At 45.9% G+C, this 24,995-nt stretch overlaps 3 protein-coding genes across 6 annotated transcripts in view; 2 read left to right on the forward strand and 1 right to left on the reverse strand.

Moving 5' to 3' along the window:
- On the forward strand, positions 1–14,856 carry LOC106579548 (E3 ubiquitin-protein ligase RNF31). The gene is made up of 24 exons (XM_014159560.2): positions 1–215; positions 673–880; positions 1,026–1,172; positions 2,684–2,839; positions 2,993–3,061; positions 3,167–3,311; positions 3,499–3,636; positions 3,761–3,920; positions 6,916–7,061; positions 7,260–7,420; positions 7,569–7,817; positions 7,906–8,253; positions 8,905–9,090; positions 9,228–9,434; positions 9,645–9,818; positions 10,028–10,126; positions 10,632–10,721; positions 11,195–11,309; positions 11,559–11,671; positions 11,856–11,969; positions 12,257–12,305; positions 12,433–12,529; positions 14,056–14,221; positions 14,353–14,856. Exons 2-24 carry the CDS (start codon positions 680–682, stop codon positions 14,398–14,400), a joined length of 3,378 nt encoding a protein of 1,125 aa, XP_014015035.1. The 5' UTR covers positions 1–215; positions 673–679; the 3' UTR covers positions 14,401–14,856.
- Positions 14,848–23,217, forward strand: irf9 (interferon regulatory factor 9). Of its 3 annotated transcripts, none has more exons than XM_014159557.2 (10): positions 14,848–15,117; positions 15,882–15,940; positions 16,260–16,382; positions 16,517–16,697; positions 18,690–18,838; positions 18,930–19,014; positions 19,206–19,259; positions 20,664–21,059; positions 21,186–21,301; positions 21,823–23,217. In XM_014159557.2, exons 2-10 carry the CDS (start codon positions 15,884–15,886, stop codon positions 21,952–21,954), a joined length of 1,293 nt encoding a protein of 430 aa, XP_014015032.1. In that variant the 5' UTR covers positions 14,848–15,117; positions 15,882–15,883; the 3' UTR covers positions 21,955–23,217.
- Positions 22,918–24,995, reverse strand: part of LOC106579550 (ER membrane protein complex subunit 9-like) — a 9,540-nt gene continuing 7,462 nt past the window's right edge. Inside the window, exon 6 of one of the 2 annotated variants that reach the window (XM_014159563.2) lies at positions 22,918–23,561. In XM_014159563.2, coding sequence (XP_014015038.1) covers positions 23,381–23,561 — 181 coding nt within the window. In that variant the 3' untranslated portion in view covers positions 22,918–23,380. 2 annotated transcript variants of the gene reach the window in all.

Raw genomic sequence — 24,995 nt, forward strand, 5'->3', positions numbered from 1 at the left:
CAAGGTTTATTCTACATTGCCCCTCTCGATAACAACTTCCGCGTCAACTACATTTTCATTGTTGTTGTGACTTTAGCTAGCTATGCTTTAGAAGACATGCTTCAGAAGACCGACGTGATGCTAGAAATGTAGCTACATTTTGCCTTGATATAACAGTCAGTTGGATTCATAAGGACTTGGATCACGAAATACATCTGGAAACGCAGAAGATAAAGGTAAGGCAAGCAGTGGCACTGATCTGGCTGTCATCATAAACTTTCGATGTCGCCTTGCTAGCCAGTCTTACATTAGCTAGAGCATAATTACAAATGGACTTGCCAGCCAGCTCAATGTGCCACTTCAATTTCAGAACATGTACTACTACAGCTAGCTAACTGTAAAGTTTACAGCTATCTGGTGTCACGTGTCATTTTGAAATAAAAGTTGAAACTTCAATGTATTTACATTTAAGCCATTTAGCAGAAGCTGTTATCCAGACAGAACTACTTATATTAGAAACGTTACCCTGGCGAGCGCTCTACCATTTGAGCTACCTTGGAGATATCCATGTTCACAGTAGACAGAGTAGCTAGACGGTACATAAGAAATGACGGTAGGCCTACCTACTGCACATCAGTCAACAATCCCATCCCTGAGTTGACCTACTGTCATTCTTTATCTCTATCCCCCCAGTGAGTGAATGATGAGTTCCCAGCCTGTCCCTTTCGAGGAGGTGCGGAGGAGAGCTGAGTCCCTCCTGTCCTATTCAGGCTCTGCCCAGGCATTGAAGGCTGATGTCCAGTTCATGGCCAATGTTCCCCTGTCCCTGTCTGACAAGTTTCACCACATCACAGCACAGACCATGGTGACACAGAACATAGCAGGGCACAGCAGGGAAGAGGTGAGGTTTTATATTCTGTCCAATCCAGTTGCCCCCTAAATGTATTTTTGTCTTTACTGTACGCCTTGCACCTTCAGGTTTTCTTGTTAACCCCTCTGCCCTCCTGATCCCCTCTCCCCCACTTCTCCTCTCCTCCCTCCATCAGGTCCTAGAGTCTTTGGGACGGCTGTTTAAAGCCTTGAGCATCCTGGAAAAGTATGGCTGTAACCTGACCAGCCCCAGCAGGCCCAGGTACTGGCGCAGCGTCAAGCACAACAACCCAGTCTTCAGGGCTACTGTGGATGCCATCAAGGTAAAGGAGGGAGACAGGCCTCTCTAAACCCAATTTTATTCTTTTTTTTTGTCACCTTTATTTAACCAGGTATGCCGGTTGAGAACAAGTTCTCATTTACAACTGCGACCTGGCCAAGATAAAGCAAAGCAGTGTGACACAAACAACAACACAGAGTTACACATGGAATAAACAAACATACAGTCAATAACACAATAGAAAAGTCTATATACAGTGTGTGCAAATGAAGTAAGAATAGGGAGCTAAGGCAATAAATAGGCCGTAGTGGCAAAATAATTATAATTTCGCAAATAAACACTGGAGTGATAGATGTGCAGAAGATGAATGTGCAAGTAGAGTTACTGGGGTGCAAAGGAGCAAAATAAATATATAAAAAAAAAAATAACAATATGGGGATGAGGTAGTTGGATGGCCTATTTACAGATGGCCTATGTACTGGTGCAATGATCTGTAAGCTGCTCTGATAGCTGATGCTTAAAGTTAGTGAGGGAGATATGAGTCTCCAGCTTCAGTGATTTTTGCAATTCGTTCCAGTCATTGGCAGCAGAGAACTGTAAGGAAAGGCGGCCAAAGGAGGAATTGGCTTTGGGGGTGACCAGTGAAATATACCTGCTGGAGCGCGTGCTACGGGTGGGTGCTGCTATGGTGACCAGTGAGCTGAGATAAGGCGGGGCTTTACCTAGCAGAGACTTATAGATGATCTGGAGTCAGTGGGTTTGGTGACGAATATGTTGTGAGGGCCAGCCAATGAGAGCATACAGGTAGCAGTAGTGGGTAGTATATGGGGCTTCGGTGCCGAAACGGATGGCACTGTGATAGACTGCATCCAATTTGCTGAGTAGAGTGTTGGAGGCTATTTTATAAATTACATTGCCGAAGTCAAGGATCGGTAGGATAGTCAGCTTTACGAGGGTATATTTGGCAGCATGAGTGAAGGAGGCTTTGTTGCGAAATAGGAAGCCAATTCTAGATTTAATTTTGGATTGAAGATGCTTAATGTGAGTCTGGAAGGAGAGTTTACAGTCTAACCAGACACCTAGATATTTGTAGTTGTCCACATATTCATATACAAGTCAGAGCCGTCCAGAGTAGTGATGCTAGTCGGGCGGGCGGGTGCGGGCAGTGATCGGTTGAAGAGCATGCATTTAGTTTAACTTGCATTTAAGAGCAGTTGGAGGCCACGGAAGGAGAGTTGTATGGCATTGAAGCTCATCTGGAGGTTAGTTAACACAGTTCCTAAGTTCCTATCAGGAACTTACTTTTCTTATTATTACAGGATCATTATTGCCTTCCTTGTGCATAGTACAGATTAGAGTCTATTGATTTCACTACAAATAGTCAGATTGTTCAAAAAGGGAGTGGATCAATAAGCGATGTTTAATGTGCCTTATGGGTCATAGACATAGACCTAGGGCAGTGGGTACCCAGTGATTTTTAAAGCATTTGAGTTGACTTTTTCACTAATTTGAGTCAACAGGGGTTTATTCTACTGTCTGCTATCTTTTCTACAGGGTGGCAGGTCAGTCCTGTTTCTCTACGGTTACACCAATCAGCAGCCAGACGGCCTCAGCTTCCCAGATGATGTCACAGATCCAGACGTTGGGAAGGTTGCTGCGGTGACCATTGAGGTCATGACCCTGCGCATGGAACTGGACATGCTTATCAAGGTGAACGTTCATATGAGAGTCTAAGAGTGTTATTATCTAATTAAAATGTTTAAATTGTTCTAACTCTCAATTTGAGGATAACCACAAAGATGAGTTTCCATGTTTGATCTCTTTCTAACTCTTATGTGTTACTGTGTTGTTGTTGTCTGTCAGGGTACACATGCTCACCCAGAAATCTACAGCAATATAATCCCATCCCTTAGTCTACAGAAGACAAACCAGGTCTGTGTAACAACATACAGTCAAGTGGTTAATCGGTTTGTCTGTTTCTACGTCTACATTTTTCTGTGATTACTGTTGTAATTAGGGCTATTCTGCTCTCTTCAGGATAAACCAGAGCTGATGTCTGATGCGGTGGTCATCCCACCAGGAGAGGAGCATGGGGACAGGGGGACAGACCTTCAGCCACTATCTCCTCCACACAAACCAGCTGCTTGTCCTGGACTAAGACACGCCCCCACCACTCCCACAGGTGAGACAGACAGCCATTCCCTGTACGAGTCTACCTGTCTGTCACCTGGCAACCTGCCCACTTCCAACCCCACTGGCATATGTCATCTGCCTGTCTGTTGTACTGTCATTGGATGACAAACTTATGGCGTATTGCTTATTGCTCCTCTCTCTCTCTCTCTCTCTCGCTCTCTCTCCCTCTCTCTCAGATGGGGGGTGTAATCTGTGCGGTGCCACTCCCTCTCTCCTCTGCCCACCCTGTGGTTCTCTTCCTTTCTGTCAGTCATGTGACCTCATCTACCACCGCCACCCATCAAGAGCCAATCACAGGAGAGATAGAATACAGGGTAAGAAATGGGTCATAGCTTTGACCATTTCAGCTCAAATCTCACTTTTAATCCAATATTTATATGAATATTCTTATCCATGAATATGTAAACTAACACTTATCATCTTTAAACCCCCCTGTAGAGACCTGTACCATCTGTGGTATGTCCCAAGTATGCGTCCCTTGCTCCACCTGTTCTCAGAGGCTGTGTCTGGAATGTGACAGACTGTACCATTCTCACCCTGACCGCGGGGGTCACAACAGGACACTGATTACCCCCGCCAAACTAACAAGAGCTTTTAGGTTAGAAATGAGAATGTGTTATAATCGACTCTACACACACATGCACGCACACACACACACACACACACACACACACACACACACACACACACACACACACACACACACACACACACACACACACACACACACACACACACACACACAAACCTGATCACTCACTTCTTCCACCATATGTCCACCAGATGTGTTTTGCCCTATGTTGTTTTTGCCAGATGTCTAGACCGCATTTTCCATACTTGATGCACATCTGCTTCGCAAGGCTGCAGTACGGTTTGCAGCATGGAGAAGATCATTTTTGACTTGTTTGACCAAAGCTAATAATTAAAACAGATGAAAGTTATTCTCATATGGACCTACTGGTTTCATCGGCTGCACACAAGGCCGCATTACAGGAATTCATCTAGTTTGTTTCTATCCTTCTGGCACATTCATCTCGAGCGACATCAATAAAATGAACTGGTTGTTCCCATATAGAGTACGCTACTGATTTCAAATCACTAGTTTGTCCTGCATGATGGCACGCTAAATTACACACAGAACAGTTCTGTGGATATTCATTTTGCACGCCATTCTGTTGGCTGGTTTCCTGAAAACTATCCAACAGGGCGCACTGCCTTTTATGAACGTTTTGCAACGCACAAGATGAAAATATTGAACTCATGCGGTACACAGGACGCACCTAGCTCAGCATCCCAACCTAGCTCAGCATCCCAACCTAGCTCAGCATCCCAACCTAGCTCAGCATCCCAACCTAGCTCAGCATCCCAACCTAGCTCAGCATCCCAACCTAACTCTGCATCCCAACCTAGCTCAGCATCCCAACCTAGCTCAGCATCCCAACCTAGCTCAGCATCCCAACCTAGTGCAGCATCCCAACCTAGCTCAGCATCCCAACCTAGTGCAGCATCCCAACCTAGTGCAGCATCCCAACCTAGCTCAGCATCCCAACCTAGTGCAGCATCCCAACCTAGCTCAGCATCCCAACCTAGTGCAGCATCCCAACCTAGCTCAGCATCCCAACCTAGTGCAGCATCCCAACCTAGCTCAGCATCCCAACCTAGTGCAGCATCCCAACCTAGCACAGCATCCCAACCTAGTGCTGCATCCCAACCTAGCTCAGCATCCCAACCTAGTGCAGCATCCCAACCTAGCGCAGCATCCCAACCTAGCGCTGCATCCCAACCTAGTGCAGCATCCCAACCTAGTGCAGCATCCCAACCTAGTGCAGCATCCCAACCTAGCTCAGCATCCCAACCTAGCGCTGCATCCCAACCTAGTGCAGCATCCCAACCTAGCGCAGCATCCCAACCTAGTGCAGCATCCCAACCTAGTGCTGCATCCCAACCTAGTGCAGCATCCCAACCTAGTGCTGCATCCGATCCTAGCTCAGCATCCCAACCTAGTGCAGCATCCCAACCTAGGGCAGCATCCCAACCTAGCTCAGCATCCCAACCTAGCGCTGCATCCCAACCTAGCTCAGCATCCCAACCTAGCGCAGCATCCCAACCTAGCGCAGCATCCCAACCTAGTGCAGCATCCTAACCTAGCTCAGCATGCCAACCTAGTGCAGCATCCCAACCTAGCGCAGCATCCCAACCTAGTGCAGCATCCCAACCTAGTGCTGCATCCCAACCTAGTGCAGCATCCTAACCTAGCGCTGCATCCCAACCTAGTGCAGCATCCCAACCTAGTGCAGCATCCTAACCTAGTGCAGCATCCCAACCTAGTGCAGCATCCCAACCGAGCTCAGCATCCCAACCTAGCGCAGCATCCCAACCTAGTGCAGCATCCCAACCTAGCACAGCATCCCAACCTAGTGCAGCATCCCAACCTAGTGCTGCATCCCAACCTAGTGCAGTATCCTAACCTAGCGCTGCATCCCAACCTAGTGCAGCATCCCAACCTAGTGCAGCATCCTAACCTAGTGCAGCATCCCAACCTAGTGCAGCATCCCAACCTAGTGCTGCATCCCAACCTAGTGCTGCGGACTGCTCCACTGACCCTGAATGACTTCCCAGCGGAACGTAAAGCGTTTGAGGCGTCTGCTGGACACGAAGCTTTCCTCTCACTCGTGTTTCTTCTCTTTTCTAGCCTCTCTCTTTCCTCTCACTCGTGTTTGTTCTCTTTTCTAGCCTCTCTCTTTCCTCTCACTCGTGTTTCTTCTCTTTTCTAGCCTCTCTCTTTCCTCTCACTCGTGTTTCTTCTCTTTTCTAGCCTCTCTCTTTCCTCTCACTCGTGTTTCTTCTCTTTTCTAGCCTCTCTCTTTCCTCTCACTTGTGTTTCTTCTCTTTTCTAGCCTCTCTCTTTCCTCTCACTCGTGTTTGTTCTCTTTTCTAGCCTCTCTCTTTCCTCTCACTCGTGTTTCTTCTCTTTTCTAGCCTCTCTCTTTCCTCTCACTCGTGTTTCTTCTCTTTTCTAGCCTCTCTCTTTCCTCTCACTTGTGTTTCTTCTCTTTTCTAGCCTCTCTCTTTCCTCTCACTTGTGTTTCTTCTCTTTTCTAGCCTCTCTCTTTCCTCTCACTCGTGTTTCTTCTCTTTTCTAGCCTCTCTCTTTCCTCTCACTTGTGTTTCTTCTCTTTTCTAGCCTCTCTCTTTCCTCTCACTCGTGTTTCTTCTCTTTTCTAGCCTCTCTCTTTCCTCTCACTCGTGTTTCTTCTCTTTTCTAGCCTCTCTCTTTCCTCTCACTTGTGTTTCTTCTCTTTTCTAGCCTCTCTCTTTCCTCTCACTCGTGTTTGTTCTCTTTTCTAGCCTCTCTCTTTCCTCTCACTCGTGTTTCTTCTCTTTTCTAGCCTCTCTTTCCTCTCACTTGTGTTTCTTCTCTTTTCTAGCCTCTCTCTTTCCTCTCACTCGTGTTTCTTCTCTTTTCTAGCCTCTCTCTTTCCTCTCACTTGTGTTTCTTCTCTTTTCTAGCTTCTCACTTTCCTCTCACTCATGTTTCTTCTCTTTTTTTAGCCTCTCTCTTTCCTCTCACTTGTGTTTCTTCTCTTTTCTAGCCTCTCTCTTTCCTCGTGGGAGTGTGCTCAGTGCACTACAGTCAACGAGGTGAAAGCCGCGCTGTGTGTGACCTGTGAACGACCCCGTCTGGCCATGGCTTCCCTGATAGATCAGGAGGACCCAGGGCAGCCGCCCCCCAACCCAGGTCACATTCATATACACGTCTCAATTGTTGAGTAGTTTTCATGTGACATTCGTTTGAACAACCCATCAGTCACCTGTCCTGTCCTGTTTGAGGTGTTCACGTCACCTGTGCCTCTATATCAGTGATAATAATGACACATTACTAGAAGCTAAGCTCAATACCAGGCTGTCTGTTTATCTACTCTCTCTGACCTCATAGAGTGGCAGTGTAAGAGCTGTACGGTGGTGAACCAAGGCAGCAGTATACTGTGTGAGGTGTGTGAGCGCCCCCGTCTGGCCACCCGTCCCTCTATCACGCCAGTACTCCCCAGTACGCCAGTACTCCCCACGCCAGGACCCACGGCAGACAAGGAAACAGAGGTTACACACCCCCCCGGGGGTTTAAATACTCTCTAGAGTTGGAATGCTCTGTGAGATCTAATCATTCAAGCGTATCTTTTTGGTTTTAATCTTTCACAATCTCTCCCCGTCCCTGCCTCTCTCCTATGCTGTCTCTCTCTCTCTGTAGTGGATGTGTCAGTTCTGCACCTATGTGAACTCTCCTCCTGCAGTGGTTTGTGAGGTGTGCAACCTGCCGTGCAAAGATCCTGCAGTCACCAGTCCCAAGTCCCTCCTCCTGCAGTCTCCAATCAAAGACTTTGTCCCGCCTCCTGTGACGCCCCAGGTCCCTCCCCAGATCTCTTCCAGGGTAAACATCGACATTAGGAGACAGAACCTGATGAGGGAAGAAGGGCTGAAGCTTGTCCATCAAATACGAGTAGGTGGCTTTTGAACTGACTCTAAATGTGAATTAAAACCACATTAACTGATATAATTCTAACTTCTAATTTGATGTTCTTCCTCAGAAGGGAGAGAAGAAGGGAGTGGGCCCCGAGGAGGTGTACGCAGCCCTCTGCGTTTCCAGGGGCAGCAACGTCAACCCCTGTGATTGGCTGAAATCAGAGCTGCCTCACCTACTGGATGAGATCTGTGCCATGGCAGCTTCGGCAGCTTTGCAGAACTTCAAAGCAAGGGTTTCTGGGCCGCAGGATAACACAGAGAGGGATAGGGGGTCGACAGAGCAACAGAGTCCCAGTGTGCTGCTGGGTGAGGGGGTGCAGCTGTCCAGGGTTGAGGCGAAGCAGGCATGGCTGGCAGCAGGGGGCGACACTGAGAGAGCAGTCCGTCAGCTGCTCAGAGACAGACAGGCCAAGGTAAGAACCAGACAGTTCACCTGACCCTAATGGTCACTCAAAACTGATATGGCTAATCACTTTAGATATCCACTCAAATAACCAAGCGTTCACTAGACCCATCTGTGGCCTTGTGGTTAGATTGTCAGCCCTGAGGTTGGAAGGTTGGGAGTTTGATCCCAGGCCGAGTCCAGGGAAAGACTAAAAATGGGACCTGAGGTGACTCTGCTTGACACAGATAGTGTCGTGCTCCTATGAGCCATTCCAACTCATGCAAGACTACTTACTGAGCTAGTCTGTGTCACGATTAAGCCTATATGCAAAGTATACTGCAGTTAAAAACAAATTGTCAGGTAGCAGACACTCTTATCCAAAGAGACTTAGAGGAACAATTAGGTTTAAATGCCTTGCTCACGGACACATCAACAAATATTTAATCTAGTCGGCTCAGGGATTCAAACCAGCGACCATTCAGTTAATGGCCCAGCGCTCTTAACTGCTAGGCTACCTGCTGCCCCAAATCAACGTTTATTTGTCACGTGCACAGGATACAGCAGGTGTAAACGTCCAGTGAAATGCTTACTTGCAAGCTCCTCAACAATGCAGTAATACTAAGAGATATAAAAGAGCTGTTTCCACTCTGACTGGATCTGGTCTGTCTTTGCTGTGTAGATGCGGGAGCTGCGTTCTCTGGGCTTCCGGGAGGCATCGCAGTGTGAGGAGGCTCTGCGTCTGAGTGGAGGAGAGGTGCGGGGGGCTCTGTCCCTGCTGCAGCGGCCCCTCCTGGAGCCCTTCCACCAGCGCATCTGGAGCGACCAGCCAGAGGCCCCCATTGATGCCAAGAACCCTGACAAGCAGGTACTGCAGAGAGTGTGTGTCTGAGAGAGACAGAGAGAGAGCATGCACAAGTCAACTAAACTGCATTTTCCAAGGCCATAGATAACACAAATAATCTGATTGTTGTTCATCATCATTACCCTCCATTGTCCTCTCAGAAGATGTGCAGGCGCCTGCTGGCGTTGTACGAGCTGCCCAGCTGGGGGCGCTGTGAGCTGGCCCTGTCTCTACTCCAGGAGCCTGATGCCCAGTACTCCCTGGAGGACGTCATCCAGGCCGTCAGAGAGTCCCAGGACAGGGAGTTCCTTCGACGCCTCCTCAACAACGAGTGCCCCTGCTGCCTCAGCATCTTCCCCCACAGCAAGGTGGGCTGCTGGGGGTTTGGTTGAGTTTGCGTGGAATGGTGTAGCTACATTGCACTGCATGTTATTTTGTCATTCTTTAGTACAATTGACATACTGTAACTTTCACTTTGGTGCCCTCCTCTCTCAGATATGGTGCGTAATTTCCTATAAGCTGTTAATACTGGTATGTGGGTTATTGGATTAATGCTATATATTCTCTGTACATCTCAGATGCAGTCCCTGACCTCGTGTCAGTGCTCGGTGTGCCACGAGTGTTTCACACAGCACTTCACCATCGCTGTGAGAGACAAACACATCAGAGACATGGTGTGTCCTGTGTGTGCAGGACCAGACATCAACGACCCTGAGCACCTGGACAGCTACTTCTTTACTCTGGACATTCAGGTGAGAAGATGAAGAAGAATGGAAGATATGGAGATAGAAGTGAGAGATCCTGTTTTCTTTTTTCACAAATTCCAATTTGAGCATTTTTGTAAAACGTCTACAGTTCTGCGTCCCTTGGAGGGCTATAGGTAGATTGAAATGGGACGGTCATGAGCTGCTGCTGGTTGTGTTTCATGTTTATAACATTGTTATTGATGTCATGTGTTTAGCTGAGAGATTGTCTGGATCGTGAGGTGTACGAGCTCTTCCACAAGAAGCTGATGGAACATGCTCTGATGAAGGACCCCATGTTCCTGTGGTGTTGTCACGTGAGTAGGTTTCTAACCAGCTCCATCACAGCTCTACTGTATTTCCCTTTTCATTCAGGGAAAGGGGGGATACCTAGTCAGTTGTCCAACTGAATGTATTCAACTGAAATGTGTCTTCCGCATCAGAGAGGTGCAGGGGGCTGCCTTAATCGTCATCCACGTCTTCGGCGCTCAGGGGAACAGTGGGTTAACTGCCCTGCTCAGGGGAACAGTGGGTTAACTGCCCTGCTCAGGGGAACAGTGGGTTAACTGCCTTGCTCAGGGGAACAGTGGGTTAACTGCCTTGCTCAGGGGAACACTGGGTTAACTGCCTTGCTCAGGGGAACAGTGGGTTAACTGCCTTGCTCAGGGGAACAGTGGGGTAACTGCCTTGCTCAGGGGCAGAACGACAGATTTTTACCTTGTCAGCTCGGGGATTCGATCCAGCAACTGGCCCAATGCTCTAACCACTAGGCTACCTGCCGCCACTCTCACCACTCTCTCCTCCCTCCTCTTCCCTTCTCAGTGCACCTTTGGGTTTATCTATGATGGAAATCAATTCAAAGTCACCTGTCCCACGTGTATGAAGAGCTTTTGTAACCAATGCAAAAAGCCTGTAAGTACAAAATATACCTGTTGTTGCCTTGCCTGCCATGTATTGTGTCATTTCATAGCCACGTGTATGTGGGACCCAAATAATGATGCCAGTCTCTCTTTCTATCTCTCTCTCTCCCTCTCTCTCTCTCTCTCTCTCCCTCCCTCTATCGCTCCTCTATCTATCTATCTATCTATCTATCTATCTATCTATCTATCTATCTATCTATCTATCTATCTATCTATCTATCTATCTATCTATCTATCTATCTATCTATCTATCTATCTATCCATCCATCCATCCATCCATCCATCCATCCATCCCTCCCTCCCTCCCTCCCTCCCTCCCCTCCCTCTCTCCCTCTCCCTCCCTCCCTCCCTCCCTCCCCCTCCCCTCCCTCCCTCCCTCCCTCCCTCCCTCCCTCCCTCCCTCCCTCCCTCCCTCCCTCCCTTCTCTCCTCCCTCCCTCCCTCCCTCCCTCCCTCCCCCCCTCAGTGGGAAGCTCAGCACCAGGATGTATCCTGTGAGCAGTTCCAGTTGTGGAAGAGAGAGAACGACCCTGACTACCAGAGACAGGGACTGGCCGGGTTCCTGCGGGACAACGGCATCAGTGAGTCAGTCAGCCTAGACATTCTGCAGTTATTGGCCCATGTTCACAAAGAGTATGATTGCTGATATACGATCAGATTTCCTTTTTTAGATAATGATAAATACGATTATCTGGACAGATAGGGCCTAGTCCTAGATCAGCACTTCTACTTTGAGACTCTTGACTCCTGGCACACAATGCCATCTCATCACCATCATCATAATTGTTATAACACCATGATGTGGCCCTTCTTCTCATCTCTCTACGTAGCCTGTCCTCACTGCAGGTTCCAGTATGCCTTGACCAAAGGGGGCTGCATGCACTTCAGCTGCTCCCAATGCAGATACCAGTTCTGCAGCGGCTGCAACAATCCCTTCCACACTGTAAGTCACATAAAAGGGACTGCATGGAGTACCATATTTGTCACTAAATGGATTCAGTCAGAGAGAAGGATCTCCCTTTCCCCCAGGGCTTTCTTATCACACATTCACAGCCTCATGTCTGTTTCCTTTTTCGCTTTCCCTTCTTCACCCATTTCCCTCCCCCCCTCCTCTCCCTCTCTCTCAGACGGCTTGTAAAACAGTCCAGTGTAAGATCACAGGTCTCCATGCTCATCACCCACGAGACTGTCTCTTCTACCTCAGGGACTGGGAGCCTGCCAGACTACAGGCCCTGCTGCAGGTACAGAGACGAGGGATGTTCTGGGAACGTTACAGGGGGGAATGTCCTGGGAATGTTCTGGGAACGTTACAGAGGGAATGTTCTGGGAACGTTACAGAAGGAATGTTCTGGAAGGTTACAGAAGGAATGTTCTGGGAACGTTACAGAGGGAATGTTTTGGGAACGTTACAGAGATAATGTTCTGGGAATGTTACAGGGGGGATGTTTTGGGAATGTTCTGGTAACGTTAAAGGGTTGTCATTTCAATGTTGTGTTTCTAAGCTGAGGTGTTTGTATTTTGTCCACAGAGGAATGCTGTTGAGTTCAACACAGACCCCCCTAATGGGACAAAGACTGGTGAGAGTGACCTCTTGTTTATCCTCTCTTAGATCCCAGATCTGTGAGAACTTGACTCTATTTTTTTTCTCTTTCTGCCCATACTTACATTTTCTCTTTCTGTCTGACTCCTTTGTGTGTGACTCAGACGCGTGTGGAGTGATGGAGCAGAAGGACGAGGGGGGTCAGCAGATTGACTCACCCTGTGGAGTCCAAACTCACGCAGGACAAGCTGGACTCTGCAAGTGAGTCACACACACACATAGTTGAAAATATCTTATTGTTTGTTTGTGCACTACACACACGCACAAACACATAATTGTATTGTATTTAATTGTAGAGGAGAGTGGTGTAAATTGAGCCATTTTTTACATTCAGAGGGTTCAAGGGAAATACAGTATTCTTTCTAATAAAGATATCTACATATATTTCAGGATGTTGTGTATCCCTGGAAATAGTCAGAATTGTCCAAAAAAGCCTCCCGAGTGGCGCAGCGGTCTAAGGCACTGCAATGCTAGCAGCGTCACTACAGATCCTGGTTCGATCCCAGGCTGTGTTGCAGCCGGCTGCGACCGGGAGACCCTTGAGACGGCACACAATAGGCCCAGTGTCGTCCAGGTTTGGCTGGCTAGGTTGTCCTTGTCCCATTGCACTCTATCGACTCCTGTGGCGGGCCGGGCACAATGCATGCTGACACGGTCGTCAGGTGTACGGTGTTTCCTCTGACACATTGGTGCGGCTGGCTTTTAGCGAGCAGTGTGTCAAGAAGCAGTGCGGCTTGGCGGGGTCGTGTTTTGGAGGACGCACGGCTCTCGACCTTCGCCTCTCCCAAGTCCGTATGGGAGTTGCAGTGATGGGACAAGACTGTAACTACCAATTGGGGAGAAAAAGGGGGTAAAAGAATATGTAAAAAAAGATTTGTCCAAAAAAATAGTGGTCTCTTGGCACAAGAGCTGCGGAACAGGGTAAGTTAAGTCGCCTACAAATTTCTGTACTGAATGAAATATTACCACTACCTTTTTAAAACCATGTATCTTCATTTCCCAAATACAATTCAACACAATCACAATCGCTTTTTTGTATTTTAATCATTTGAATCATCTTTTAACACAGGTTTAACACCTAACAAACACTTTGCCTTGCATTATTCCTTGGAAGAAAACTTCAACTTGCCATTGGTTCAACCATTGGCTCAATTTACCCCGTGGCAAACATTTTGACTATATAATCCCACACAGCTACAAAGATGCATGTTCATGCTAGGTTGAGGACCCAATATTGAAGCTCATAGAGACGCAACTGATGTATAGAACAATCTTAAAATGACCAACTTTGGTTTCGATACAAGCATCATGAAACCTCTAACACAATACATTCATTTGACTTGGTGAAAATCCATTTTTCGGAACTAACTTGCTTTCCACTTTTTACATGTGATTTCTTCCTTCACAGACTCCATGAAATGATGACCTCTTCCTAAATAGTTGGCCAAATTATATATTTTGTGTATGGTTTCTTAGAAACAAGGGTGGCTCAACTTACCCCACTCTCCCCTGAGGTGCCTTATTGCTATTATAAACTGGTTACCAATGTAATTGGAGCAGTAAAAAGTAATGTTTTGTCATACCTGCGGTATACGGTCTGATATACCACAGCTGTCAGCCAATCAGCTTTCAGGGCTCGAACCACCCAGTTTATAATAAATTTTAAACCACCTTTTCTGGCTGTTAGCCTATTCTCACTTTGTCTGTCTCTGTGTGTGCCATTGTAGTAAACACTACAGAGAGTACCTGGTTAGTCTCATCAACGGACACACCCTGGACCCTGCTATTCTCTACGACCAACAAGAGGTCACAGTTGCCTGCAAGAGGTACCAGGTGGAGGAGCAGCAAGGGGAGGGGGAGGACGACAGGGTGTACAAGGCTCGACTGCTGAAGGTCAGTCATCACTCAGTTAGGCTTGTGTCCTCACTGGAAGTTTGCACTAAATCGTTTCTATGTTAATTTTGATGTAGTGTTTTTGTTGTGGTTCAGATTGTGTGAAAGTGTAATTTACTCTTTCTTTACAGAAACTGATGGAAGTTCCACTTGGAGAAAAGGTTCCTCGGATGAGATGAAAATTGATTTTAAAGATGTTATTATCCATCTTAAGGAAAGTACAGGTATCCTAACAGCATCGGGTTTCAAACCTCCCACCACAGCATTACCAACCTAGCTGTTATATTACATCTCATTGAAGTTTAACATGCTTTGTTTGTTATATGGTTAATTAGATTTCTGAAATAATTTTGTTCACAATTACACGTCTACATGTAGTATCTCAATTTCCTCTCTGTACAAGGATAAAGCTGCAAAGGAAGACTTACAAGAAATACATGAACTCTCTTTCTGGTTTATTTTTATTAAATATATGAGTTTAAAATACAGCACTAAACAACTTTAGAACTCATAAGGGGACGGTGTCTGTCATCTTCAAAATGCCAGTCCATATTGTGAGATCAATAGCACATACTATTCTGAGTGTAACATTAGAGTATACCATGCAATAAAGTATTTTATTGATTTAAAAATGACTTTTGTGACCGGTCTCAATTTAGTCTCATCAGTTGCAGGATATACTCTGAGAAAATATCCAATATTTGAGCGAAATGTCGCCCCCAGATGTCTAAGCAGTAACCTGCTTTATTTTTCTAAAGTCACGTGATTTCGGGGAAAAGGAGCGTCTGCCTGCTCTGCGGGAGGCGGGCGAACAGCCTCTGGATTTTCCAGTCAAAGTACAGTACTATGCGCTCATAATCCGCTCTATTGAAGAATCCGAGGAAACGCAACCTAAGGTAAATGAAACTATTCACATTCATCACACTCATTATAAATATGTGGAAAAGTGGTATGCAAAAGAGTTACACTTCTTTAGCAATTTGTCTATTTATTAGTTTGCTATTTTTAGATGGGGACTTCAGTAGTTGATTTGATTATAGTATCGGCTCTAAGCATAATAGTTGCTTACATTCATAAATAAAAAATATAAATATTGTTATTTCAGCTGTTTGAAGCTGATGTAAAAAGCCGAAAGTAAAAAGAGCAAAAACGCAACTGGAAGCATAGAAATGGCGCTCATAGAACGGATCTACCGCTTCTTAGATATGCATTCAATGAGAACCTAGCCTTTACCACTGCGCCTTTAAGAAGCTATTTGTGCAATCAAACATAGCAGTCTGCCAGTGTGAATGTCCTCAGCTGAACTACACACACACACGTCACGGATACATAAGCAGTCATGTACTCACAATATTCGTTATCTTGCTAGCACTGCTCTTACTGTACCATATTGAGTTTGTTTATATCAGCCTATGTAGGCAGCAGGAGGTTGGTGGCACCTTAATTGGGGAAGACGGGCTCGTGGTAATGGCTGGAGTGGTATCAAACACATGGGATAATGCCATTCCATTAGCGCCGTTCCAGCCATTATTATGAGCCGTCCTCCCCTCAGCAGCCTCCACTGAGGTAGGCCTAATACTGTGTGTATAGTTTGTATGACACAATTATATATATTTTTGCCAGACTAGATGGAAATAAGAAAGTTATACTCTGTTCACAGCTATGGCATCTGGGAGAGTTCGCTCAACCCGCAGACTACGCTCCTGGATGGTAGACCAGGTGAGTGTTTGAGGATGATTTGTTCAATAGTTCCTTTTGAGCACATGAATGTGTGTGCACTGCAACAGCTGTTTACAGTGGATGTGTCTGAGCTGGTACACCATAGTGACCTGTAAAGCAGAGAAACTGCTTTGCTCAAAGGCCCATCCACTGATTTTTATACCTAGTCGGCTCAGGGATTCGAACCAGTGACCTTTCAGTTATAGGGCCAACACTCTTAACCGCCAGGCTATCTGCCACCAAAGTTAGTGTACTGTCTGTCTGGGACATGGGTTGAGTGAGTGTTGTCCTGGTCTCACCCCCACCGTGTCTTGAGCAGGTCACCAGTGGGAAGTACCCTGGCCTGATATGGGACGATGACGCCAAGACCATGTTTCGTATCCCCTGGAAACACGCCGGGAAACAGGACTTCCGCAGTGAAGAGGATGGTGCCATCTTCAAGGTCCTGACACTTTATAAGTACTATCCCTAGTCCGTTAAGTCGTTATTTTACAGTTGCCCCTTGTTATTTATAATCTATTAAAACATACAGTAGGCATTTTTCCTGAGCTGTGAGTCTAAATGCCTCCTCCACAGGCATGGGCGGTGTTTAAGGGGAAGTTGTCCGATGGGGGTCGTGTGGACCCTGCCTCCTGGAAGACCCGGCTGCGCTGTGCTCTCAATAAGAGCCCGGAGTTCAGAGAGGTCCCCGAGAGGTCCCAGCTAGACATCTCCGAACCATACAAAGTTTACTGCCTTGTACCGATGAATGAACAAGGTGAGAGACACACGAACACACACTGTGAGTTAGTTATGCAATGTTTATTTCTACCCCTCTTCTACGATGTTCCAGCCATTATCTTTTGATCTTGTGTAGGAATCTACAGTAAAAACACATCCTCATATCTACTATCTGGGAACAGACCGGGTGTAGCAGTGTGCATTCTTTAGGTTTGAGGAAGTTACACTCGAGGTTGAGAAGATTTAGATTTTTAATACTGGCCAACTCCATGACCACATGCATGCAGCACTCTACAGTCATTGCCAAAAGTTTTGAGAATGACACAAATATTAATTTTCACAAAGTCTGCTGCCTCAGTTTGTATGATGGCAATTTTCATATACTCCAGAATGTTATGAATTGCAATTAATTGCAAAGTCTCTCTTTGCCATGCAAATGAACTGAATCCCCAAAAAACATTTCCACTGCATTTCAGCCCTGCCACAAAAGGACCAGCTGACATCATGTCAGTGATTCGCTCGTTAACACAGGTGTGAGTGTTGACGAGGACAAGGCTGGAGATCACTCTGTCATGCTGATTGAGTTCGAATAACAGACTGGAAGCTTCAAAAGGAGGGTGGTGCTTGAAATCATTGTTCTTCCTCTGTCAACCATGGTTACCTGGAAGGAAACACGTGCCGTCATCATTGCTTTGCACAAAAAGGGCTTCACAGGCAAGGATATTACTACCAGTAAGATTGCACCTAAATCAACCATTTATCGGATCATCAAGAACTTCAAGGAGAGCGGTTCAATTGTTGTGAAGAAGGCTTCAGGTCTCCCAAGAAAGTCCAGCAAGTGCCAGGACCAACTCCTAAAGTTCATTCAGCTGCAGGATCGGGGCACCACCAGTACAGAGCTTGCTCAGGAATGGCAGCAGGCAGGTGTGAGTGCATCTGCACGCACAGTGAGGCGAAGACTTTTGGAGGATGGCTTGGTGTCAAGAAGGGCAGCAAAGAAGCCACTTCTCTCCAGGAAAAACATAAGGGACAGACTGATATTCTGCAAAAGGTACAGGGAATTGGACTGCTGAGGACTGGGGTAAAGTCATTTTCTCTGATGAATCCCCTTTCCGATTGTTTGGGGCATCCACAAAAAAGCTTGTCCGGAGAAGACAAGGTGAGTGCTACCATCAGTCCTGTGTCATGCCAACAGTAAAGCATCCTGAGACCATTCATATGTGGGGTTGCTTCTCAGCCAAGGGAGTCGGCTCACTCACAATTTGCCTAAGAACACAGCCATGAATAAAGAATGGTACCAACACATCCTCCGAGAGAAACTTCTCCCAACCATCCAGGAACAGTTTGGTGACGACCAATGCCTTTTCCAGCAAGATGGAGCACCTTGCCATAAGGCAAAAGTGATAACTAAGTGGCTCGGGGAACAAAACATTGGAATTTTGGGTCCATGGCCAGGAAACTCTCCAGACCTTAATCCCATTGAGAACTTGTGGTCAATCCTCAAGAGGTGGGTGGACAAACAAAAACCCACAAATTCTGACAAACTCCAAGTATTGATTATGCAAGATTATGCAAGAATGGGCTGCCATCAGTCAGGATGTGGCCCAGAAGTTAATTGACAGCATGCCAGGGCAGATTGCAGAGGTCTTGAAAAAGAAGGGTCAACACTGCAGATATTGACTCTGCATCAACTTCATGTAATTGTCAATACACGCCTTTGACACTTATGAAATGCCTGTAATTATACTTTAGTATTCCACAGTAACATCTGACAAAAATATCTAAAGACACTGAGGCAGCAGACTTTGAAAATTCATGTTTGTGTCATTCTCAACTTTTGGCCATGACTGTACTCCACTGTAGTTCCCTCAGTCAGTCCAAAGGGACATACAGTCATACCAGTGTCAGCGGTGCAAATTTTATCTGAGCAGCAATAACTCCACATAGTTTGTAGCTACTGAGGCAACTTCAAAGCAGGCTAAATTGCAGTAAACAAATTGCTAACATATCGTCCCTTTTGTCTTCACAGTGTTGGGGAATGTTAAATTAAAGGGTCGAGCCAGAGCAGGAGGGAGGAAGAGAAGGAGCAGCGATTCAGATAGCGAGGAGGAGGTGAAGGAGGAGGAGGTTGTGGTCAAACAGATGAAAGAGGAGGTCATCACCGCTCCAATCACCATGGTAGGTCTGGCATTTTAAAGACAAAAACAAGTTCTAGAAACATTTGGATGTATCTCTATTGTTTATGTCAATTTGTGTGTGTTTTTATCAGTCTGTTCAGGAGGTTGAGGAAAGTGTTCTTACCATCCAACAAGACCAGTTCGATCAGCCCTTGGTCATCCTGAAGAGCGATGGGAGTAAGTCTTATGGCTTACTAACTCAATGTCATGTCTGTCCTCCAAATGTCTGTCAAACACTGAATCTCTGTGTTAATTGATGTTGGATCTCTCAGCCACTGTTTCTCCACTACTGTTTCTCCACTCTTGGGAGTTCTCCAATAGCATGTGGTTGATTGACATGCTGTTGATATTCTGTTGTCTTCCTCTAGCGGTCGATGAGCTCCAGGTGAACGTCACGATTGAGACCGTCCCTCCCCCTGGAGGTAATGCTATTGATGATGCTGTGCAGAAAGGAAGTCAAATAAGCTTCTCAATCACATGGGGGCCGATTCTGACCTGAGTTAAGCGCACGTAAATGGAATGCATTTCCATTTTTATGCACTTTTCTCTCTACTCTTATTTTGACCTTGAACTTAAGCATGAGAACAGCATGCTATTCACCTGCTATTTCTTTGGGGTGGAGATCGAAAAAATGTAGGTGTGGCTACAGATATTTTTATATATTTTTTTACCCCAATTTCGTGGTATCTAATTGTCCCATCACTGTAACTCCCGTACGGACTCAGGAGAGGCGAAGGTTGAGAGCTGTACGTCCTCCAAAACAACCCAGCCAAGCCGGCTTCTTGACACAATGCCCACTTAACCCGGAAGCCGGCCGCACCAAAGTGTCGGAGGAAACACCGTACACCTAGCGACCGTGTCAGTGTGTTATTGCACCCGGCCTGCCACAGGAGTGGTGATGGGACATGGACATCCCTGCCGGCCAAACCCTCCCCTAACCCGGACGACGCTGGGCCAATTGTGCACCGCCCCATTGGTCTCCCGGTCGCGGCCGGCTGCGACAGAACCTGGACTCGAACCAGGATCTCTAATGGCACAGCGATGCAGTGTCTTAGACCACTGAACCACTTAGGAGGCCTGATACGCCTTATTCTGACCTCGACTTAACCTTTAGGAGCGAGGAAACCATGAATAACCTCTATAGAACCTACTGGTGTCAAGTGGAAAAACATCTATTTTTTCAGATAGAAATAACACCATTCTTCATGTATTGTAATTTACAACTTTATAAGAGCTAGGTAAATGAGTAATCCGTTTGGACAAGAGAATTGTGAATATAAATTACACTTGTTTTAGATATATACTGTACTTTCCTAACCCTAAATAATCTACAAGATCAGAGTATTTTTTTTATCTACCAATTTGTACTGAAACGGAGACAAATAAGCATATATCTAGATGGCTTTCTTCCATTGATCCCTAATATTCTGAACCTGTTCTCTCAAAATATTCTAGTGAGTCTGTCGACAAAATTCTAACTAAAAAGGTACACCATGTATTTAAAAGGATGGCTTAAGATAAATCTACTGAAAACCCTAATGAATAAAAACTCCATTAAATAATCTGTTGGCCGGCAAGTGGGAGGGTTTTCAGCAGTTGAATTACATTTGTTAAGCACGCGCCCACCTGCAAAGCCTGTTACGCACCTTCGTGAGGTAAGTCTGAATACCAACTATTGAGAAGTGCGTAGGAAAGGTGTGCGTAAGAAAGGCGTAATTTCCTAAACTGGAATCGGTCCCATACTACATTAACTATTCCTGCTCTGTCTCTCATTCACTCTCATTCCTTTTCTCTCTCGCTCTCTCTGTCTGTCTCTCCCACTCCAGCACGGGACTCGTTCCATGTCTTAGTGAAATACATAGGACAGGAGGTGCTTAAACGTGAGGTCATAGGCAGCGATGTCCGAATCGCCTACCTGCCCTCATCGCCTGTCCCCCCCACCCTGATGATGGGTGGGTTCCCACGCATCCCCCTCCCAGAGTCCCCCTCCACCCTGACCTCCAGCCCTGGCATCGGGCCTCGGCTCCAGGCCCTCTCCACACTGCTGCCCTTCATGGAGAAAGGGGTGATCCTGACCTCCACGGGGGCAGGGATCTATGCTAAGCGCTACTGCCAGGGCCGGGTGTTCTGGACAGGGCCACATTCAACCACGACGGGACCCCACAAGATGAACCGTGCTGTGGAGCCCGTGCTGCTCTTTGACAGAGAGGCTTTCAAAATGGGTGAGTGACATGGGGCTGTTCACTCTCTCTTGTTTTTTTGTTGGTGAGAATAACCCACTTCTTTGTTGGCCCCCTTTTGGATATTTCAGCAGTCAGTGTGTATTTACTGACTGCGTGTTTCCTTAGAGCTGGACCACTTCCGCAGTTACGGGGGAGACCCTCCTCAGTGTGGCATCACCTTGTGTTTCGGAGAGGAGTTCAGTGCCACAGAGGACCCATCCAGCAAACTCATCATCACACAGGTACAGCTGAGAAAGCTTTTCCTCACTTACTCATAAATAACTGTAACACCTGTTCAAATGTAAACAAAAGGTGCAGTAAATGGCCTTCCCTGTAGCTCAGTTGGTAGAGCATGGTGTTTGCAACGCCAGGGTTGTGGGTTCAATTCCCACGGGGGGCCAGTACAGAAAAAAAATGTATGAAATGTATGCATTCACTACTGTAAGTCGCTTTGGATAAGAGTGTCTACTAAAATGTAAAATGTAAAAATGTCTTAGAACAGGGTTTCCCAGCTGGCGACCCCCCCCAAATTTTCTGTTGGACATAAAACACCAGCAAATCAGCTCCAAGTTATTTTAATTTGGGAAATCTGTTCCCAAAGTATTCCTACGCATAATAAAGAGATATGTGATCGTAAACAAGGTTTGAAATGATTGGATCTAGTTGATCCCTGCCTTAAACTAAGTTTTATGTAAGTACAGGATAACTACACGTTTCCCTGTAAATTAAAGAGGGACTGAACCACGCACCCCCTCTTCTCCAGATAACCCTACCCTGGGCTCAGCAGCAGGTCAAAGAAGCTGAAGACTTCCGGGAGTCAATGACCTACCTCCGCGACATAGCCAGCCAATCAGGAGATGTCACCATCAACCTGGTACCAGTGCCTTACCCCTGAGCATCCAATCACAGAACATCTCGTATAAATTACGAGACATTTTTTTTTAAGCACTATCTGATCTGATACCAAGGGCTCAATTCAATCCGTGTCGTAGAAATTCAGCACTATAGCGCAATTTAAAGGCAATGTTCTCGCGTCCGCGGAGACTGCATTCATGGTAAACGCTGCATAAGTCGGCTCAGTCGGAAATTAGTTTTACATTTCAAATCACACTGAACATCCATGATACGGATTTAACGGAGTCCCAAGCCTTCTCAGACATGAACCACTAGACTGAATAGCACTACATGGAAGGGAGACATCACTTTGGTTTAGCCTTTAAGATTGCCCTTTACCAACCCAATCACCTGGTGTTATACTATTGGTCCAAATTATATCCAACTCATTTTGGCTGTGTTTACACAGGCAGCCCAATTCTGATCTTTTTCTACTGACCAATCAGATCAGCTTTGAAAAAGATCTGATGTGAAAAGAGATGATGTGATTGGTCAAAAGACCAATTAGTGGAAAAACATATCACAATTGGGCCTTTTTATAGGGAGTCAGAGACTTTTACTCCTTATTGCTGTCTTTATGAATGGTGACTGTGGCACTGCTTCAGATACCTTTCGGGGTCCTCCTCATGTTGTTTACATAGTCTGTGATAGCGTAACTGTTGACGAAGCTGTTGTAAGTAGTGTATGAGATTCTCCCAAAACAGGCTCATAAGCCATAGTAGGCCGAAGTTCAGTTATTTGATCATCACCATGTCAATTGTTCGAGGCAGGAAACCAACTTGTCTGTCTGCGATTTTGGTTTCTGAAAGTGGTAATGCTTGTTCAGCACATTTATATTGAGAAAAAACAATATTTGTATACTTTATCTCTTCGTCATATAGAAATGAATCCGGGGGGGGGGGGGGGCTCCTTTCTCTTATGAACCGATGTTTATATGAACATAATATCACATGAATACTTTAAATAGTTTGTAGATGTAGTTTAATGAGTTGATAAGCTTACACACTCTGAAAGCAGTGGGTCAGGATGTACATAATGTTGTGATGCCATTGGCAGCCATTGAACTATGAGCAGGGCTTTGTTAATGGTTGTAAGTGGGTTAACAACATGACTGCTGGGTTTGACACAAGGCACACTCTGGACTGAGAACGTTGTTAGGTGGAAGACTGCACAGATCTGTCAATATTTCAGTTATTTATGCATGTTTTGTAATGTCAGTGTTCTGCCTGACTGTATTAAAAATGTATTTCATATTTTGAAATTATCATGGATGATGTGCTTATTTGGCTGTTAGATGGTAATAATAAAAATAAGATTCTTAACTAAATATGTGTAGTTTCAGCAGGTTTAAGACATACTGTATATAATTCCAACTTTATTTAAATTTTAAAGATGTAACTCAAAAGTTAGTTATCTACAAGCTTCTTTCAAACATTACCATTGGCTGGTGAGGCAAGCTCGGCTATTTTGGCATTCAGTTTCTGATTTGTCCAGTCCCTAGTGATGTCGTCCAAATGGCTGTCAAAATCAACTAATAACGAGTGATCTCCAGAGTCCAGCAGCTGACTGGCTATGTCCCGAGTCTCCTCCCACTGCCGCAGCATTATCCTGGGAAAAAAAGGTATCTTTAATTAATGTATACTTCAAATAAATGTATATTTTTCTAATCAAATAATTGTATTTGTCACATGCTTCGTAAACAACAGGTGTAGACTAACAGTGAAATGACTAAGGGCCCTTCCCAACAATGCAGAGACAAAAAATTATTAATAGAAAAATAATTACACAAGGAATAAATAGACAATAAGTAACGATAACTTGACTATATACACATTGTACCAGTACTGAGTCGATTTCCCGGGGTACGAATTAACTGAGGTAGATATGTGTATATATAGGTAGGGATAAAGTGACAGGGCAACAGGATAGATAATAAACAGTAAAAGCAGCGTATGTGATGAATCGAGACAAAAAGGGTCAATGCCGATAGTTAAATAGTTAACCAATAGCTACCCGGGCTAACTATTTAGCAGTCTTATGGCTTGGGGGTAGAAGCTGTTCAGGATCCTGTTGGTTCCAGACTTGGTGCTCCGGTACCGCTTGCCGTGTGGTAGCAGAGAGAACAGTATATGACTTGGATGGCTGGAGTCTTTGACAATCTTTAGGTCCTTTCTCTGACACCGCCTGGTATAGAGTTCCTAGATGGCAGGGAGCTCGGCCCCAGTGATATACTGGGCCATGCGCACTACCCTCTGTAGAGCCTTGTGGTCGGATGCCAAGCAGTTGCCATAAACAAGTGGTGGTGCAGCCAGTCAAGATGCTCTCAATGGTGCAGCTGTAGAACCTTTTGCAAATCTTTTCATCCTCCTGAGGGGGAAGAGGCGTTGTTGTTGCCCTCTTCACGACTATGTTGGTGTGTGTGGACCATGATAATTCCTTAGTGATGTGGACACCGAGGAAATTGAAGGCCTACCACCGTCGTGTCCTCTGCAAACTTATTGATGGTGTTGGTGTCATTTGCGGCCACGCAGACCAAGCACGCTCCCCTGTGGCGGATGTGTTGTTACCTACCCCCACTACCTGAGGCCGTCCCGTCAAAGTCCAGGATCCAGTTGCAGAGGGAGGTGTTTAATCCCAGGGTCCTTAGTTTAGTGATGAGCTTGGAGGGCACTATGGTGTTGAACACTGAGCTGTAGTCAATGAATAGCATTCTCACATAGGTGTTCCTTTTGTCCAGGTGGGAAAGGGCAGTGTGGGGTGCAATAGAGATTGCGTCATTTGTGGATATGTTGGGGCGGTATGCGAATTGGAGTGGGTCCAGGGTGTCTGGGATGATGCTGTTAATGTGAGCCATGACCAGCTTTTCAAAGCATTGCATCTCTACAGATGGGAGTGCAACGGGGCGATAGTCACTTTTGGGTTACTTTTGCATTCTTGGGCACAGGGACTATGGTGGTCTGCTTGAAACATGTAAGTATTACAGACTGGGTCAGAGAGAGGTTGAAAATGTCAGTGAAGACACTTGCCAGCTGGTCAGCACAT

Source organism: Salmo salar, chromosome ssa19 (genome assembly GCF_905237065.1).
Source record: "Salmo salar chromosome ssa19, Ssal_v3.1, whole genome shotgun sequence".
In the NCBI taxonomy this organism is placed as follows: Eukaryota; Metazoa; Chordata; class Actinopteri; order Salmoniformes; family Salmonidae; genus Salmo; species Salmo salar.

What these genes read in the sequence shown, in the direction of transcription:
- LOC106579548 (XM_014159560.2), top strand. Translation starts at nt 680, where the DNA reads ATGATGAGTTCCCAGCCTGTCCCTTTCGAGGAGGTGCGGAGGAGAGCT. An exon ending in CCAAGAACCCTGACAAGCAG is followed by an intron (nt 9,091 to 9,227) that starts GTACTGCAGAGA and finishes TTGTCCTCTCAG; the next exon opens with AAGATGTGCAGGCGCCTGCT. An exon ending in CCCTAATGGGACAAAGACTG is followed by an intron (nt 12,306 to 12,432) that starts GTGAGAGTGACC and finishes TGTGTGACTCAG; the next exon opens with ACGCGTGTGGAGTGATGGAG.
- irf9 (XM_014159557.2), top strand. Translation starts at nt 15,884, where the DNA reads ATGGCATCTGGGAGAGTTCGCTCAACCCGCAGACTACGCTCCTGGATG. An exon ending in AGGATGGTGCCATCTTCAAG is followed by an intron (nt 16,383 to 16,516) that starts GTCCTGACACTT and finishes CCTCCTCCACAG; the next exon opens with GCATGGGCGGTGTTTAAGGG. An exon ending in TCACCGCTCCAATCACCATG is followed by an intron (nt 18,839 to 18,929) that starts GTAGGTCTGGCA and finishes TGTTTTTATCAG; the next exon opens with TCTGTTCAGGAGGTTGAGGA.